Genomic DNA, 17,935 nt, shown 5'->3' with positions numbered 1-17,935 from the left:
GTGCCACCTATGTTCCAGTCTCTGTTCCAGGTGTTGGTGCTGGATATATAGCACAGGCATCTCTGATGCCACAGGACTTAAATTTAACTAGAAAGAAAGCCCTAAGGGTTTTAACTCATCACACGTTTAATGTGAGTCATCAAGGTAATAGGCAACACCAGCCGCAGGAAAACAAATCCTAACCTGATTTTACCTGCATCAGGAGAGGTTCAGTGTTCACATGTTGCCCCACGCTGCTCAGCTAACACCACAAGGTTGGAGCTAACAACGGGTCTCTTATATCAGGAGGGACTTTGACAAGCCAGACAACGTCTTTGGAGGTATGTGGTCAGGTCCCCACAAGTCTGAGAAATGACTGACGGATATGCATGTGTTTGGGGGCCGCAGAATCAGTGGCGACAGGAGATGCAACAGGTTTCTTCAAATATTGCGAGTTGCCTGTACAAGACTTGGTTACAAGGGCCTGGAGCTCACCAGGTAGAACTTACAAGGCAGCAGGAAGAGTTTCTTGCAAGGGGAACTGCTCCACAAAAGTATGGGGAGGCCTCCTTGCCCAGGGAAGACATACCCCATCCTCAAGGACGCTGCAGAAGAAAACCGTGCTGAGACCAGAGTATCCAGAGATCACACTAGACTTTGAGTCCCATCAACTGGAAAAGCAACGAGTCTGCAGTGAATCTCCCATTAATCAAGAAAGCGGTATTTAGGAGCACGGGCTGTGGATTCAGCAGAGCTGGATCCCAGTACTGGACCGGGAAAGGTCATTCACACACTCTATGCCACATGCCTTTGCTAGTAAAAGAAACAGGGTCACAGTTCCTACCTCTTCTTGGCCGTTAGGATTAAGTGAGATGATTTACATTAAGTGCTGCTGAGTACAGCACCTGGCCCTTGGTGAGTCATCAATATACATTAGCTGATGGTAGCATTAAGTGCTCTTCACTGTATTTTACGTATATCAATTTACTTAGGTAAACCGTTTTGCTGTGAGTCTCTAATTTTGTAATCCTCCATTACTTGCATTTACTAAAGTAATTATTATAGTAATTTAAATTATTATAGTATTATAGTAATTTAAAACTGGAAAGTAGAAGGGCTTTTGAGACATTTGAAATGTTTTACTCCCTAGAGAAACCAGGAAAATACCTAACAGTACAAAAAGGGGCAATTAAGGGACTTATGATCAGATGGAGGTAAATCTAGGACGTTACGTATGGAATGGCTGAGCAGGCTGGGGCAAGGCAACCTCAGAGACTCCCTTTCTGAGAGACCCTCTCAGACAACAGAAGTAAAAATCAATCCAGCAAACTGATTTTACGAAGACTAAATCATGTCAGATAAATTTAATTTCCTCCTGTGACAGACAGACAGGCTTCTGCGACACAGGGAAGCAATGGGTATCAGATACTGTGGTTTTGGCTAAGTCTTCGATTCCAGGCTACTTAATAGCAGAATCTAAAAACCTAATTGAATTTGCTGGCTGTTGGAGATGATCTCCAAAAATAGGAACCAGAGGCTCTGGATCCACTTTTTGAGTAATGAGGAGGCAAGAAACTTTCCTTCTTAGGACTGGCAGAAACCGCGCCCCCCCCCCCCCCGCCCCCGCACCTGCCGCTTCCTGCAGTAAAATGCAGAATCGATCCAACAAATATTTATTGAGCACTATCATGTGATATGGCCTCAGTCTGGATTAGACTAAGAGAAACTGAAGTGAGATGTACAAGCAGACATGCTTAAATGGGGCTTTTCAGTAGACGTGGGTGTAGAGTTGGGGGGGGGGAGGGGTGCTATGAAAGAAATGGAATCTTTGAACTGGGCTGGGTGTTTCCATGGAATAGGGTGCTGTTTTAAAGAGCAGCTGTGGGATGACAAAGACACTTTGAAGAATCTAGGTTAAATGGATCCAAGTGGGCAAACTTCAGTAGCAAGGGCCGAAAGAAGAGAGAAGGAGGAGGGAATCTAGAAAGAGCTGATAGGAATGCAGGGTACCTTTAGACAAAGTGCCTATTCATTCAGAAAACCTGCGTGATATCCCAACCTGAGGTCACACATGTGCTCCACAGTGTGCTAGCACGGAGGTATAAAGATGAATTAGTCCACTCCCCACCCGCATGGCTCCTGAGGTTGGGGTGGCCAGAAGAAAGGTGGCTTCAACTTGACGCTAAAGGAGAGTGACCAGGGGCACAGAAAGAAAAGACTCTTGAGGACTAAGGGATAAATAATTGCGGTGACGTGGTTGAGAGAATGTCCAAACTGGGGCAATTTAATTGAATCCTACCATGAATAGGTAGCCAGCCTCCAGAGACCCTTTTCAGCTCCGGAATGCTAGTAATGAAGACATTTTTCTGATTTTACAATCTGGACTGTCTTAAATCCAGTCTTTCCTTTTGTCCCCCATCAGACAAAGATTGATGGAAACAGGAAATGGTACCCTCTGGCTTCCTATCACAATACAGTTGCCGTGGGGCATTAAGGTGCCCTCCAGAAGGCTAGGACTGAATTCATGGGTGGAACACCGGCAGGGGGTGGGTGAGGCAGGGGGAGCAGGGAGGATGAAAAGAATAAAGGGTCCTGGCTAATCTCCCAGGGTGGCTGAAACTTAGGAGATTTGTAGCTTCCTTGGATGACCCACTCTGACTACAGATGCCCAGTTTCCAGTCAGAAAAATTCACAGGAAACAAGCCCCTTTTCTAAAGGCCCTAGGGAATGCCAATGCACTGCAAAGGAAGCCTTGATTTCATCTTGATCTTCAGAAACGTCCCTTTCCCCTGAGTCTGATGGAAATTTCTAGTGAATCGAAGTGATCCTTCCCATTTAAGAGTCTCGCCAATTTTAGGGTCCTGTCCTGGAATGATGGAGGTCTTCAGGACCACCATCAGGCAAGGCTATCCCACATTCGGCAAGGCACCATAAATAAACTTGCTTGTCCTAGGTCCCACCTGTTGCAGGGACCTGATCTCATGAAGCACAATGGGATATGAGTCAGGATGGCAGACTAATAAAGGAATAAGCACTGGAAATGAATATTTAGCCATCCCATAATAACCATCTCATACCCATATGCATGCACACACATGTACCACATACTCCCAGTCACCAAGGCAACCATTCCCTGAAACTGTACTTTGTTCTTTTTCACACTAGATCTTTGAAAACCATTCTTCCTTGGAGTGCAACTCTGGCCTTTGACTCTGCTGAGAAGTACCACTCCTCCTTGGGAAATGCTATTAAATCCAACATTTACCAGGTCCCTCTGAAAGTTTATGTCTTATCCTCATTCTGACCCTGAATTTAGCCAACACATCATTTGGAAACTTGCTGAAAGCACCAGCAACACAAAGTAACCATTATGATTGCTACAATGAGTCAGAAACATTAGAGACAAATACTGCCCTTAAGTCTTGTACCCACAGTACTTACCTTTTAAAGAAGGGAATCCCTGGGGTGACTGGGTGGCTCAGTTGGTTAAGTGTCTGACTTCAGCTCAGGTCATGATCTAATAGTTCATGAGTTCAAACCACCCCCCATCGGGCTCTCTGCTCTTGGATCCTGCTTCAGATCCTCTGTCCTCTCCCCTCTCTCTCTGCCCTTCCCCCCACCTCTCTCAAAAATAAATAAACATTAAAAAGTAAAATAAAAATAAAAAAGGGAATCACGAAGTTCATGGGAAAAAGGAGACAGTTCTGGTCCTAAAAGATGGAAAGACTGATTCTTAAGATTAAAGTGGCAGCTCTTATGTAGGAAGCAGGAGTTTAGTATTATTGAATTTTTAAGAGCATTTCACATTTTTTCCTCCTTACAATAGATATTATGCTTCAAATTAACCTCATTTTCTATCTTAGAGTTCATTATTCAAAAATGCCAACAACCTAAAGGAGTCAGTAAATAGTTAAAACATTTTTATGCCACTAATGATCTGGCTTTTGACAACATTCATTTAATAAGTAGTGAGGTTTTCTTCCTTTTACAGCAACACATTGATGACTAAAGGTTCAGTCTCTGGCAAGAGTCAATGTTCATCTCTACTCTACAATTATTAGTGTCTGCTTTAAAAAAAAAAAATCTGATCTGCGACTGGACCAGAAACTTCTTTGCAGATCCTTCTATTAGATTTCTGCCGGAGGGGAAATGGTAAGCGTATTTAATTTATAGTTCTAATCCACATAAAGCACCGAGGCACCTAGGGGTAGGGAGGGAAGTCCTCGCTCTGGAACAGCTGCTTGAGAAGTCAGCTTAAGTGCATAACTAGTGATGGGGCGAGCGGAGGGGTGGGGGGGTTCTGGGATTCTGGTTTTCGAAGCCCTGCGGGAGCGAAGGGGAAGCGACGAGGAAGACTCCACCCAGGCAATCTGGGTCAGGCGCCTCGTCTATAAATTACGGCAGAGAGGGGCAGGCGGCCCGCGGTGGCAGACGCGGCCCGAGAGGGTCCACGGGGAGCGGGGCTGGGGGGCGCGCCGCGCGCGGGTGGGCTGACGCGCAGGTGTGCGTGCCGGGTGGGTGTCCTCCCAGCCCCAGGCTTCGGTCCCCGCACTGAGTGTGCGCGGGCGGAGGCAGAGCGCGGGGTTCCCCGTGGCCCCGGGGACTGGGCTCAGCCTCTCCAAGGGGCTCGCGCTGCCCCCCTCCCCCCGCTCCCTGGGCCTGGGTCCGTGGGTCTGTCAGCACGCAGGTCCTCCTGTCGGTCTGTCCTCCTCACCACCACCTCCCAGCCCCCCACCTGCCGCACAGAAATCTCTGGCTGGCTGCCCGCCCGTCCCCCCCTCCCCCGGCGCCCCGCATCCCTCCCGCTTCCCTGTCGGCCCCGGCCTCCCGGCGCCTGGGGCCGGCGCGCTCCGGCTCGCTCACCCGCGTGCAGGCCGCCCGCCTCGGGGCCGCTGTCGGTGGCGGCGGCGCTGGGCGGCGCGTCCGAGTCGGTGTAGGTGAGCCAGGTGGACTCGGTCTCCCGGGTCCAGCTCTCGTAGTAGCGGGGCTCGATGGCATCGGCCCGGCTCCCGCCACAGCCCATCCTCCCGCGCTGCGGGCGCGCCCGGCGGCCTCTCGGCTCGCGGCTCCGGCGGTGGCTCAGCCCCGGCGGCGCAGCCCGGGCCGGCGAGGAGGCGGCGGCGGCGGCGGCGGCGACATCGCGTCCCCGGGCTCGCCCGCGCCCGCCCGCGCCGCAGCCAGGCGCCCGGCCCCCGCGGCGCCCGTCGCCCCCCGCGCCGCGCCCTCTCCCGGTGCGCCCCTCCTCTCGGTCTCCAAGGCCCTCCCCTCCCCCGCTCCCCTCCCCTCGCCCTCGTCCTCCACTCCCTCCCTCGGAGGGCCGGGGCTGGCCGGGGTCTCAGGAGCCGCGGCCAGAGTAATGGAGGAGGGCGGGGGTCTCAGGAGGGCTTCGGCCCGGCCGGCTGGCGTTATAGCTCTCAGGGTCCTGCGCATCCATCTATGCACACACTCCTCTGTTCATCCATTCATCTATTCATGCATTTATCCGTTCACCCTGCTTTCCCTCCCACCCTCCCTCCTTTCTTTCCCTCTTTTCCTCCCTCCCTCCCTTCCTTCCTTCCTTCCTTCCTTCCATCCATCCATCCATCCATCCATCCATCCATCCTGGGGAGAACTGAAGCACTTGGAAGGGATCCCAAGCGGTCTGTCCGCTTGTTTCAAAAGCAGCAGAGCTGAGGACAACCCGCTCCCCCCACCCCCAAAATGGGGAGAAAGTACTGCAACTAAAAATTAGTGGCTAAGGAACAGTCAGAGGCCTTGCCTGGTTGTTACCTTGTTTGGGGAGTAGCGAGTGGGGCCTATGATTTCTGAGAGAGTTGGGCTAGGCTTATCACTAACACCTTCCCAGTTCTGCGACTTTGAACTTTGTTTTCAAGAAAGCAAAAGAGGGCCAGGAACCTCAGAGCATGAGGCAAACCCTCTCTGGATGGGGCTGGGAGGCATGCCTGGCTTCCCTCCAAGCCCACCTGCAGCCCTGCCATTCCTTTGTCCATCGCCCAGCTGTCAGCCCTTCCTTCATTTCCTACTGTACTCTCGACTCCTTGTTGCACACTAGAGCTCAGACTTGGGTGGGCCAATGAATTTACCTGTCCCCAAAAAGCCAGAACACCTGGTAAAAGACGGAAACTGCCCTTAAAGGAGAGGGCTAGGATAGGGGAAGAACTGGAAGAATAAACCCTCAGTGACCCAGCTCTGCCAGAATAGAACATGATGTTGAATGAGTATTGTATTCATTAATTCAACATATATTTATTAAATACCTATTATGGCAAAACACTGCTGGTACATATAATAAATCATGTCTATTACCCATTGTATATAGACAGTAGTGTATACAGCTTAATGCATCTTATAAAGTATATAGAATATAGGCATGTTATTCATCATATCCTACATAACGTATAGAATGTAGACTCCATTGTCTATAATATGTAGCATCCAGTAGATAAGACGAAGTCTAGGGCATTACCTTCCAATATTCAGTGTTCATCAAATATTTCTTCAATGAATGAATGAAAAGAGACAATATGGGGATATGGTTACGAGCACAGATTTAGAGCCCAACTCTCTGACTTTGGAGCTTGGCTCTGCCATTTACCAACCATGACCTTGGGCAAGTTACTTAACCTCTCTGTGCCTCGATTTCCTCATCTGTGAATGGGGATAATAAATTGTGTAAGTATGCACGAAGTGCCTGGAAAAGTGCCTGGCACACGGAAAGCATTCACTCAGTGTTAGCTATCCTATCCTGCACATTTGGGGCCAGAAGCAGAAATGGCATCTCTGTCCCTTAAGGAGGAAATCTCTGAAATGATGTGTTTTCACATGAGATAATGTCTCTGAATTTCTTAGCACACAGCAGAAGTTTGGTTAAGTGGTATTTTTTTCTTTTCCCTCCTTCCCTTTTCCTTCCTTTATGATGTTAGTAGCAACCTTCCTACAAAGTGCTTATTACTCTCTGACATAATTGTCGACAGAGCAACATTCTATTTTTTTCATGGAATCTCTTCTGCTACTATACAACACCACAAATTCAAAGAATTCTTGAACCTAGAAAAAGTTAGGGATCAGCTGATCCAGTCCTTTGCTTTTACCAACTGGAAATCGTGGCCAGAGAGGTTTGTGGTATCACCCAAAGTCACAAAGTAAAGTGTTATCTCTGAGAGAGCTAAAGTTTCCATCAGTGCTTGGGGTCTCTGACTGCTGTCTCTGTGCTCTTTTAACATAGGGCTTGAACTCACGACCCTGAGATCAAGGCCCTAAGATCAAGATCTGAACTGAGATCAAGAGTCGGATGCTTAACCAACCGAGCCACCCAGGCACCCTGTCTCTGTGCTCTTTTAATTATAACTCTTTAGTTGGTACTAAATTTTCTCCCCAAACTTTAGGAATAAATCTAATAAATTAAATGTAAATATGTAACATGTAATAAATTATCTTAAACCATCTGTTCAGGATCTATAACTCAACTGGCATGAATTGGTCATTTTTTTCCCATCAAGTTTAAAAGCAACAACAAAAAATAATTATTTTAAAGGAGGGAGGGTTGCAACAGGGAATTGAAAGCCTTAGTCAAAGCCATCCAGAGCAATGAAGTAGATCATGCCTTTAAAAACTATTGCTGAAAAAAAAAATAATAAAAAATAAAAACTACTGCTGAGTGGTATTTGTAATGCGATGGGATTCTCAGAATAAAGTATGTGTGGCTTTAAGAGCCCTTGTGGTGGGTATCACCCTTGGCTTGTTTCTATGGTAACTGGAGCAGAGGGCTTTAGGGACCAAAGCCCTTCTACCTACAGATCTTATTTATCTGGCCAAGCATCACAGGGCTCTGCCCAAGTGTAGTGAGCTGAAGAAAGGAGACCTTGAGTGAGACAGTCACAGTCTAGGACAGAACAGAAGCTGTGCAGGACCCTAAGCCTTCAGGATCAGTCATCTGAAAGAAGAATACGGACAGATTCACTGCTTTATACGTTTTGAATTTGCCAAGTGAAAAAGTCATACAAATGAGGAACGAAAGGAGCAATAATTCTGGCCAACAGGATGCAGATTCCAGGTAAATCTCTTTAGTCCTGAATGCCAAACTTCAGCAAGGATCCCCTGAGTCCAGATTCAGCGAGCAAACCAGAGCTGTAGGCTCCCCCATGCCCTCCATCTGGAAGATTCTAAAGTTGTTTCCACTGAGCAACCCTCCGGTTCCCCAATCTTGACTAGCTGACACATCCTCATTGACCTACAAATTGTAATTTTGTTATAAAGGAAAAGAGCTCAAAGTTAGCACCCCAAAGCACAAAATCTAATTCCATTCTTCACAGATTGGGGGGGGGGGGGAAGTCAGCAGGTGTCATTGAACATGGGCCCATTCACTCACCTCTCACCTTTGAAGAATGCATCCCGGGGGAGATCTGTGGTCCTGGCGTTGAGGTGATACACAGACGCCAGGTAAACATGACAACCAGAGTGAAAACAAGAAAGAGAAACTGAAATATTAAAACAGCAAGAAGATAAATGAGTTTTTGACTTGGATTAAGAGGTTAGAGAGAGTGAAAGAGAAAATTTTGCGCATGTGGAAAAAAGAAAATAATTAATTGCATATGTCACCACAAAACATTTATATAGAAGTGTGAAACTAAACGTTGTAAATTCTCCCCCATTAATATTTAAACCAAATAATTCTCAGGAGAAGACAGGTCAGCTCCTCGGAGTTAATTCTGAAGAGATTCAGCAAATGCTTTCAATGCCTTCAGCATTCATCTCAGAGCCTGGAGGAATGTCCTGTGGGACTTTGTTACACCCCAGATGAAAACCCGGGACAAAGCAGTTGCTGGTATTTCCAAGTTTCTGATTTCATTAGACTTCCTTTCTGTGTAGCCCTAGCTCATTGATAAGATGTAATGAATAACCGATTTGTTCTCTCACCAGGGAATATGAGCCACATTCTCCAGAAAATGGCCTGGAGAGGAAAGTCTGGTGATGATGAGGTGGCTGCTGTGTGATTTTTTAAAATGGCAGAACTTCAGATTGTAGACTGTAACAGCTTGAAGAAAAGGGGACTGAATTAGAGGTGAGAAGAGATCCACAGAGGCATATTCCCACAGGACTAATTCCAAAGAGAATTCCAAAAACCCAGAGAAGGTTTTGGTAAAACATCCACATAGCACTACATATTCTTTTCCTTTTTCCTTTGAGAGAGAGAGAGAGAGAGAGGCAGAGACAAAAACAGAAACAGAGCATGAGAGGGGGAGGGGCAGAGTGAGGGAGACACAGAATCCGAAGCAGGCTCCAGGCTCTGAGCTGTCAGCACAGAGCCTGATGCGGGGCTCAGACCCACCAACTGTAAGATCCTGACCTGAGCCGAAGTCAGACGCCTAATCTACTGAGCCACCCAGGCGCCCCAGCACTGCGTGTTCTTAAGGCCGTTTAGAGCCCTCCATGTCCTTTAACGTCACACTGGATGAATTAATAATGTTTCTGTAATTCCTCTTCACCTGAAACAAAGAAAGGTTGAGAAATTTGCCAAAGGTTGGTCTAAATGTCAGGAAGAGGAAGATTGGAGCCTAGATCTTAGTCCCTACACATGGAGTCTTACTTCTCTCTACAGCAAAGGAAGGGCAGAGTTTGGAGAACGAGCATTTTCTATGGCTTTGCATGGTGCCATCTACAGTGTTTACTAAGACCAATGGTCCCAAATCCGAGCATCAGGTCTCCCTGATCGAAACTTCACCTTGAACCCAGGAAGATTTTCACAGCATGTGAATCTGAAAAGCAGTTTGAGAATCAGCAGGCACCTGTCAGAATATAATTGGACGAAAAGAGGACTCAACTAGATGGAATAGATTCTGCCCGATGCTGCTGGCAGAGGATGGCTAGTTCACAAGGCCAGGAGTCCAGGAGTGCAGGGTTCGGGTTTTTAGGGCAAAGCTCACAGACAAGAACAGAATGTTCTCCTCACCCCTGACTGTGGACTGGAGCAGGGGGGCAAACTGTTTCTTGGGGCTCTTGACTGTTCTCAGCAATGTTCACGTAGCTCAGAGTAGCCCAGATAATTGAGATTCTTTCTCTGAAAGAAAAGAAGGCACGTACAGACAATTTTTTGTTTGCTGTTTGCTTAATGGCAACAGTTAATCTAGACCTCCAATCATTAAAGAAACGTGGGGTATCTTACTCAATTCCCTTTACCAAAGGTGCATTGCCTACTTAGAGTCAATAAATTTTTTTTTTAATGTTTATTTATTTTTGAAGGAGAGAGAGACAGGGTGTGAGTAGAGGAGGGGAAGAGAGAGAGGGAGACACAGAATCCAAAGCAGGCTCCAGGCTCCGAGCTGTCAGCACAGAGCCCGACGCAGGGCTCAAACTCACAGACCGCGAGATCATGACCTGAGCCGAAGTCGGACGCTCAACCGACTGAGCCACCCAGGCACCCCAGTCAGAGTCAATAAAAATGAGTCCCACTTTGGTTGTCGCTGTTGTGACTGATGCCTTCATCAGATGAGGTGTAGATATAAGAGAGGGGTGAGACGCAGGGTAGTCAGGCCATCTCCCAATCCTGTCCCCGTAAAATTAACGTGAAAAGGAGGTTTGGTTTACCTTCTGCTTAGTCTTCAGTCAGCAGAAAAGTAATTGCCTTATCCTAACTGAAAAACGTGACTTCCTGATTACAGTAAAGAGAGGAAAGGGAAAAAAAGAGCAGGGCAGACACAGGCCTTTCATTGGTAAGAACTGGGCGAAAATGTTGCCTCCTGAGAGAGCCGGCAGCTCAGAAGCTGGTGGAAAAGGAGCTGAGGCCGCCCGTGAGGCATTTTGAAGACAGAAGTTGTCCGTATGCATGAAGCTCCCAATACACCACCCATTCGAGGGGGGTGATCTGACTCTGCCTGAATTCGAGGGTCATGAAATCAAGGATTTAGAATGTTCGTCGCATTCCCCGCCCCCTCCAAAAAAACCTGTGTTCAAATTCAGACTCCGATGCTTACTCATTGTGAGGCCAGAGGCACTATTGGAAGTAAACACAGTACCTGCTTCACAGGGTTGTCAAGAAGAGGGGACAGTGCATGGAAGGTTCTGAACACAAGTCTTAACAATAGAGGCTAGTGTTCAACAGAGGCTAGCTATTGTTTCAAGCTTTAAAAATGTTTATTCTTGGGGCACCTGGGTGGCTCAGTGGATTGAGCGTCCAACTGCGGCTCAGGTCATGATCTCAGGGTTCATGAGTTCGAGTCCCGGCCTCTGTCAACACAGAGTCCACTTCAGATCCTCTGTCCCCCACCACACCCCCCGAAACCGATCCTCTCCCACTCACGCTCTCTCAAAAATAAAAATAAACATTTACAAAATAAAAAAATAGAAATGATTTATTCTTGTTATTGTTATTCCTTGACTGACTGGGACAGCCGGGACTTCTTTCTATCCTGCTTTTTTTTTTTTAATTTTTTTTTTAACGTTTATTTATTTTTGAGAGACAGAGGGAGAGAGCACAAGCAAGGGAGAAGCAGAGAAAGAAAGAGACACAGAATCAGAAGCAGGCTCCAGGCTCCAAGCTGTCCGCACAGAGCCCAACACGGGGCTCGAACTCACAAACTGTGAGATCATGACCTGAGCCGAAGTTGGACACTCATCTGACTGAGCCACCTAGGCGCCCCATCTTTCTATCCTGCTTTTGACATTGCTGGGCTGACTTTACATGTTCTCCTACCATATCCTTAAAGCCCTGGAATCCTCAGAGCAAGGCAGAGTGAGAACAAGCTAGGTTAACCCTAATGGGGCTCCAAAAGTGTGGAGGCCCCTCTCCCTTTGGGTCTCCACCTCTGGCCAGAGAGACTGAGCTCACAGGCAGGACGAGCTTTCTGCAAAGGTGCAGCTGAGTTTTGTACCCAGAGGCGACCATGGAAACCACTGGGGACTCTGGAGGGTGGCCATCCCTGCAAGACGCCCTTTCTGATAAACAGGGGATCAGATGGACCTTCGGTGCACACAGACAGGCCTCCCAGACTGGAACAGGTCCACTCGGGGGCCGGGAGCGGGGGAGGGGGGGGAGGGGGTGCGGGGGAGGCAGCGGTCCTCCACCCAGCTCCTATGACTAATTGTAGCTAACTTTATGGAGCTCTTTTATGCCCCAGCCTCTGCATAATAAGCACTTTACATATGGATTAGCTCATTTAGTCCTCAGCAGCGTGAGGAGGTAGGTGCTATTAAAAGCCCCATTTTCATAATGAGACACTAAGACTTACAGAGGTTAAGCGACTCGTCCGACGTCGACCGTGACACCAAAGCCAAGATTTCAATGCAGGTTCACGTGACACCAAAGTGCACGCATTGGTCACGTTGCCCGTCTTCCGTTTGAGAGCTGTTCACATGGGGCCGGGCAAGCATCTAGGGAGGGGTCTTCTCCGAGGGCAACCCCATTGTGGAAAAGCTACACTGTGTTCCTACTATTCACAAGGGGAAGAGGGAAGATTAAGGGCCTGGAGAAATGTTCCAGGTCCACGCCGTGTGTATGCTGTCAGTAATCCTATTCGGAATTGAGAAAAATAGAACAGTTACTGGAAATAGGGTGAAAAATTACTCCATCCACACTTTAGAACTCCCTCATAAACAGTCATGTGACCAAATCCAGGAACAAGCCATGAATATAGAACAATGATTTGATTTTTATGTTTATTATCTACATTGCATAGGGTGTTACCCTGGCAGCGCTGGGAGGAAACGAGCTAGTAAAAATTATGTGTGGGCCGGTGGAATGTTTTGATTATCCGCATTGTTGATTTTACCTCCTGACAGATTCTTTCATTAGGTTGAATTAACTGATGCGCCTTTCAAGTTCTCAGCTAACAGCAAGCAACGCACTGAGGAATCTCAGGGAATTGCTGCCACCACAGGCCAGAGAGCAGGCAGTTTCATTCTTATCAAAGCATCTCAAATAAGAATAGCATTAGGACTGTGGGGGGAAGAAAAGAGGACAAACCCCACCTTACTGGATAAGCCCCATACAGAAAGAACAGTGAATCTCTTTTGGGTCCTCAAAAATGTATGGGGACATTTTAGGGGGACAAGGTGTGGGGGGGTGATTAGAGAACGAAAGAAAAGTCAGTGGTCGTGGTGAGGAACGAGTTAAAGCTAAATATCTAAACCTCTCTGGTCAAAGCTCCGGGGAGCTCTACTTGCCTCGGAGACTGAGAAACCTCCTGGGAAGATTTGGGAAAATCAAGCTTGCTCAAAAAGCAAGGTCTGAGTGGTCAGAAAGAGAGAAGGTTCTCAGTGCAGCCTCATGGCGGTTATTCAGTTCACCGCCTGCCCTGCTGATGCCCCTGGTCCTCCAAACCCTCCCCCTCTATGAACCTGTTGGACCCAAAGCCTGTAGAAAGGAGGAGGCTGTAAGCAAAACTAGAAAATACTCCCACTCAGAGCTGTTTGTGGTGCTTGCCAGAGGCTGGGGTGGAGAGTAGGCGAAATGAGTGAAGATGGTCAAAAGGTATAACTTGCAGTTAGAATATAAATAAGTCCTGGGGGTGTCAGGGACAGCATGGTGACTACAGGTAACGACACTGTATTGCATATTTGGACATTGCGAAGAGAGTAGATGGATGTGAAGCGGACTTATTGTGGTGAGCATTTCACGATGAGTACAATTACAGAATCACTGTGCTGTCCGTCTGAAGCTAATGTGATATTACGTGTCAGTTATACCTCCATAAATAAGATTAAAAAATCTTTAAAGCTGTCGGATATTAGGGCATAGATGTCACCCCTTTGGCACTCCCCTCAGCAATGAAACATATAGAAAAACAGGAGAGATATGTGCTCTGGCATGTCTATCAGGAGACTGCAGCACCCAGAAGAGACGTGGAAACCCCCAGGGAGATAACAAGGGCGCCCAGTAGAAAAGCCAGACATCTGCTGGAGACATGGCAACAAGTGGGACTTTGTTATAAGAGCAACACAAAGTATTTTTCTCAGAAGAGACACTAATCTGCTTTTTGGTTGTTTTTTTTTTTTAAAGATCACTTGTGTAGACAACTGATTTTAGGGAACCAAGAGAAAAAGTAGGGAGACCAGTTTGGAGCCTGTTGCAATAATCAAGGCAAGAGATAGATGACAGCAGCATACAGACAAAGGAAGGTGGCAGGGAGGATGAGGAAAACGGATAGACTGGAGGCACATTACGGAGGCAGAGTCAGGAAGGCTGGCTGATGTTTTGGATGTCAAGGGTAAGGAAGAGGGAGAAAACAAGAATGACTCTGATTTCTGCTTGCTTCGCAGGGTGGGTAAGGAAGACTTGCTGAGAAATTAATTTAGAGGAAAAAAATCAGGAGTTCTGTTTTAGACACTTTGAAGTTAATTAAGCATGTCTGGGAGTTAAGAGAAGACAGAACATCAAAGGAAGGTCAGTGCTGCAGCCGCAAACAAAAGTGTGGGATTCCGCAAGGAGAGAGAAGTGAGTGCAGAGGGAGAGGGGAAGGGGTGGCCTGGGATCCACCCTGAAGAAACCACTCTTCAGAGGACAGGTAAAGGAAAATGAACTTGAGAAGAGGACGGAGAAGGGGAAATCAGAGAAGTGGGAGGTGGCATCCCAGAAGCCAAGAGAAGAGGACCAGCCAAGAGAGCAATCAGTTTTGACAAAAGCTGCTGAGAAGTTGTGCGGGTCAAGGATAAAGAACATTGCGTTGGGTTTCGGAACATGGAGTCACTGGTGACCTTGGTGAGAGAGATGTCAGTGGAGGCGGAGCCAGAGTGGGTGGGTTCATGAGCAAGTGAACATGCGCATTCAACTTTACTGCCTCTTGAAACGCCACAAAAACAACAATAATGTGATCGTCTTTACCATAAACCCAAAAGGATGGTGAGAAGGGACGAACACACAACAACCACAATGTTTTGCAAGCTAAAAATCACCGATGAGCTATAACTGATTAAGCAGACTGAAGGAAGCCAGATCCTGAGTCAGTAGTGAGGAAGCCTCAAACTAACACAATTTACATTTTCAAAGTCTCAGGGAATGGTGGCACCAGGAAACTTTAAAAGTAGAGGTAAGGTTAGAGGACTGGGAATTGGCATTTGAGTAATGGAAACTGGTTGAAAGCAGTCTGAAAAGTAATCATATTTGCAACCCCCCCCACTCCCCAACCATGTCCTGAATAGTTTTTTTACTGCTCTCCCCAGGCCTGGCAGAAGACAGGTTCATTCTCTGGAAAGATATGACCATGAGTCTCCAGACTGGGGTACCAAGCAGGAAGATTAAGAGACTGTATGCTTTTGTGTGCTGAGACTCCTCAAGACTCCTCCCCTCCTCACCTTCCAGAACTCAGGGAAGATTCTCTTGGGAAACTGCCCAGTCCAGAGGCAAGATACCTGCATCAGGGTTACCCAAGGAAATAGCCAGGGCAGACTGCCCTCCTCTGAAGCTCACAGTTGACAAGCTCCATTCATGTTAACAAAGCTTCAAATCAGCTTTTTTGCCCCCACTACCAAGCATAAGCAGGCAGCTATTAAAAGATATCTGAAGAAAGCCACTTGGAGAAAATAAAGACTATACAAGAGGAAGAAAACTTCCAGAAAATGATATATTTAGTATCCTCACAGCGTTTAGAAGAGATAGTGCAACCAGGAAAGAAGAACAGATTGCAAGTAAAAATAGGACCCTCAGAGAACAAACAGCAACCTAAAGACCTTGGAAATTAAATTTATGATGGCAGAAATGAAAGCCTCAGTAGAAGGGCTACAAAAATAAAACTTAGGCAAAAAAAAAAAAAACAAAAAAAAAAAACCCACAAAAAAACCAAAACCAAAAACAAACAAAAAAAAACAATAAAATGGAGTATAGGAAAAAAAAAATATGGAAATTAGGGGATCTGTCTAGGAGTTCCAGTACCCAAATAACAGGAGTGCCAGAAAGAGATATGAAAACACAGAGGGGAGGAAATCGTCAATGAAATAATTTAAGAAAATTTTCTAGAGTTGAACTGTCAAAATGGATGAAGGTAAACCTATCCCCAAGCACATCATTGTAAAATTTCAGAACACTAGGGACAAAGAGGGGAGACTGCAGGCTTCCCTAGAGAAAATAGATGACATTCAGAGGGTTAAGAATCAGAATGTGTTGGGGCACCTGGGTGGCTCAGTCAGTTGAGCGCCTGGCTCTTGATTTTGAATCAGGTCACGGTCCCACAGCTCATGGGATCAAGCCCTGCATCAGGCTCTACGCTAACAGTATGGAGCCTGCTTGGGATTCTCCCTCTCTCTCTGCCTCTCCCTCACTTGTGCTTGCTCTCTCTCTCAAAATAAATACATAGACATAAAAAAAAAAAAAGGATGTCTTTGGACTTTTCAATCATAACACTGGAGGCTAGATCACAAGGCAATGTTGCTTTCAAAATTCTGAAGGAGTTATTTTCAACCTAGATTCTTTTTATACCTAGCCCAACCATCTATTAAGTAAAAGCTTAGAATACAGACAGTTTCACTTGCAAGGTCCCCCCCAATTTACCACCCATCCACTTTTCTCAAGAAGTGACTGAAAGATGTGTCCCACAAAAATAGGCAAGGAGAAGAGTTTGGACTTGGGATTGAAGAAAAAGATGAAAAGAATCCCAGGCTGATAGTGAAGGAACCTCCTAAGAGACAGTGCCACCTACAACAGCTCAGGAAGACAGACTGGAGACGATCTACATGAGGAAGGTGGTCAGAAGGCTGTGGAAGAGATTCCTCAAGAGGATAAACAAATTTGATAGCTGAATCTAAACATCTTGAGAGGAGTTAAATAGTGACAGCCTTTAGTGGAACTGGTGGTGAGTACATGGAAAACTAAGTAAATGAAAAAAGGCATTCCCAGGAAAATTAAAGGGTGTATAAAAAAGAAAAAGTCATCTACATTTCAGATATGCCTCAGCTCTCAATATCATAATAAAATAAACACTGATTTTTTAATGAAGCAAAACTATAACGTCACCATGCCCTCACCCTGATGTAAGTGTATATGTGAGTGTTGCAGGGAAGAGGAAGGAATGATGGAAAAAATGAGAGTCAAATCTTCACTCTCTCTAAGGGAAAGTCAGTAGGTAAAAGTGCCTAAAATTGAGGGATCGAGAAGAAGCATGATACTAGCATTTTATTTAAAAAACAGAGAGTTCAATGCCAAAAAGAAAATCAGCAGGGCCCCTGGGTGGCTCCGCTGCTTAAGTGTCTGACTCCGATTTCAGCTCACGTCATGATCTCACGGTTCATGGGACTGAGCCCTGCATCGGGCTCCACAACAACAGCATGGCGTCTGCTTGGGGTTCTCTCCGTCTCTGCCCCTCCCTCAGTTGTGCTTGCTCTCTCTCCATCTCTCTCTCTCAAAATAAATAAATAAACTTGAAAGAAAGAAAGAAAGAAAGAAAGAAAGAAAGAAAGAAAGAAAGAAAGAAAGGAAGGAAGGAAGAAAGAAAAAGAAAATCAGCAAAAGGAGTTATAAGTAGCTGTCTTTGATGCGGGAAGCAGACCAGGGGACTATTTTTCATCACAAGCCTTATGGAACTACTTGATTCTTTAAAAAAACGTGTGTGGATCATCCCACCAAAAACAGAAACCAAAGAGAAATGAAGGTAAACAGAAAGTGCAGAAGTGATGATGGCATGTGTAGACAAGTGTTTTGAGATATTTGGTTCTAAAGGGGAACAGAAAAGTGAGGTAGCTTGGGTCAAGGGTGGGTTTTTTAAAGATGGGACAGGGAGCACATTTGGCATGAGACTTGTCTACCAAGAGAGAGACTGGTGGTGCAGCAGAGGGAGGATTCCAGAAGGAGTGAAGTCCCTGGGAAGATCAGAGGGATGGGATCCAAAGCCCACAGGGTGGGGATAGGTGTTGATATGGGAGGAACACCTCCTTCCCTGGAATAAGAGGGAACAAAAAGATAGACACAGACACAAATAACATTGCAGAATTTGTTGCGACCCTGCCTCTTGCCTTGTCAGGCCTCAACAAGATA

At 46.5% G+C, this 17,935-nt stretch overlaps 2 protein-coding genes across 12 annotated transcripts in view; both read right to left on the bottom strand.

The window, feature by feature from the left end:
• The window catches only part of BAALC (BAALC binder of MAP3K1 and KLF4), an 80,405-nt gene extending 75,403 nt beyond the window's left edge, over positions 1 to 5,002 (bottom strand). The window contains exon 1 of the mRNA XM_042972993.1: positions 4,843 to 5,002. Coding sequence (XP_042828927.1) covers positions 4,843 to 5,002 — 160 coding nt within the window. The remainder of the gene's footprint in view (positions 1 to 4,842) is intronic.
• A 1,207-nt stretch (positions 5,003 to 6,209) lies between these two features.
• Positions 6,210 to 17,935, bottom strand: part of ATP6V1C1 (ATPase H+ transporting V1 subunit C1) — a 151,411-nt gene continuing 139,685 nt past the window's right edge. For 5 of the 11 annotated variants that reach the window (XR_006212880.1, XR_006212881.1, XR_006212882.1 and 2 more), the window contains 6 exons: positions 12,204 to 12,404; positions 9,929 to 10,036; positions 9,326 to 9,464; positions 8,896 to 9,013; positions 8,348 to 8,456; positions 6,210 to 8,209 (listed from right to left, as the gene is read on the bottom strand). The gene's annotated coding sequence lies outside the window, so the exon portion shown is untranslated. The remainder of the gene's footprint in view (positions 8,210 to 8,347; positions 8,457 to 8,895; positions 9,014 to 9,325; positions 9,465 to 9,928; positions 10,037 to 12,203; positions 12,405 to 17,935) is intronic. The other 6 variants (XR_006212886.1, XR_006212885.1, XR_006212887.1 and 3 more) reach the window with 6 other exon arrangements.

Source organism: Panthera tigris, chromosome F2, assembly GCF_018350195.1.
Source record: "Panthera tigris isolate Pti1 chromosome F2, P.tigris_Pti1_mat1.1, whole genome shotgun sequence".
Classification (NCBI taxonomy): Eukaryota; Metazoa; Chordata; class Mammalia; order Carnivora; family Felidae; genus Panthera; species Panthera tigris.
Note: the sequence above shows the minus strand (reverse complement) of the source record. Positions and strands in the feature narration are given on the sequence as shown.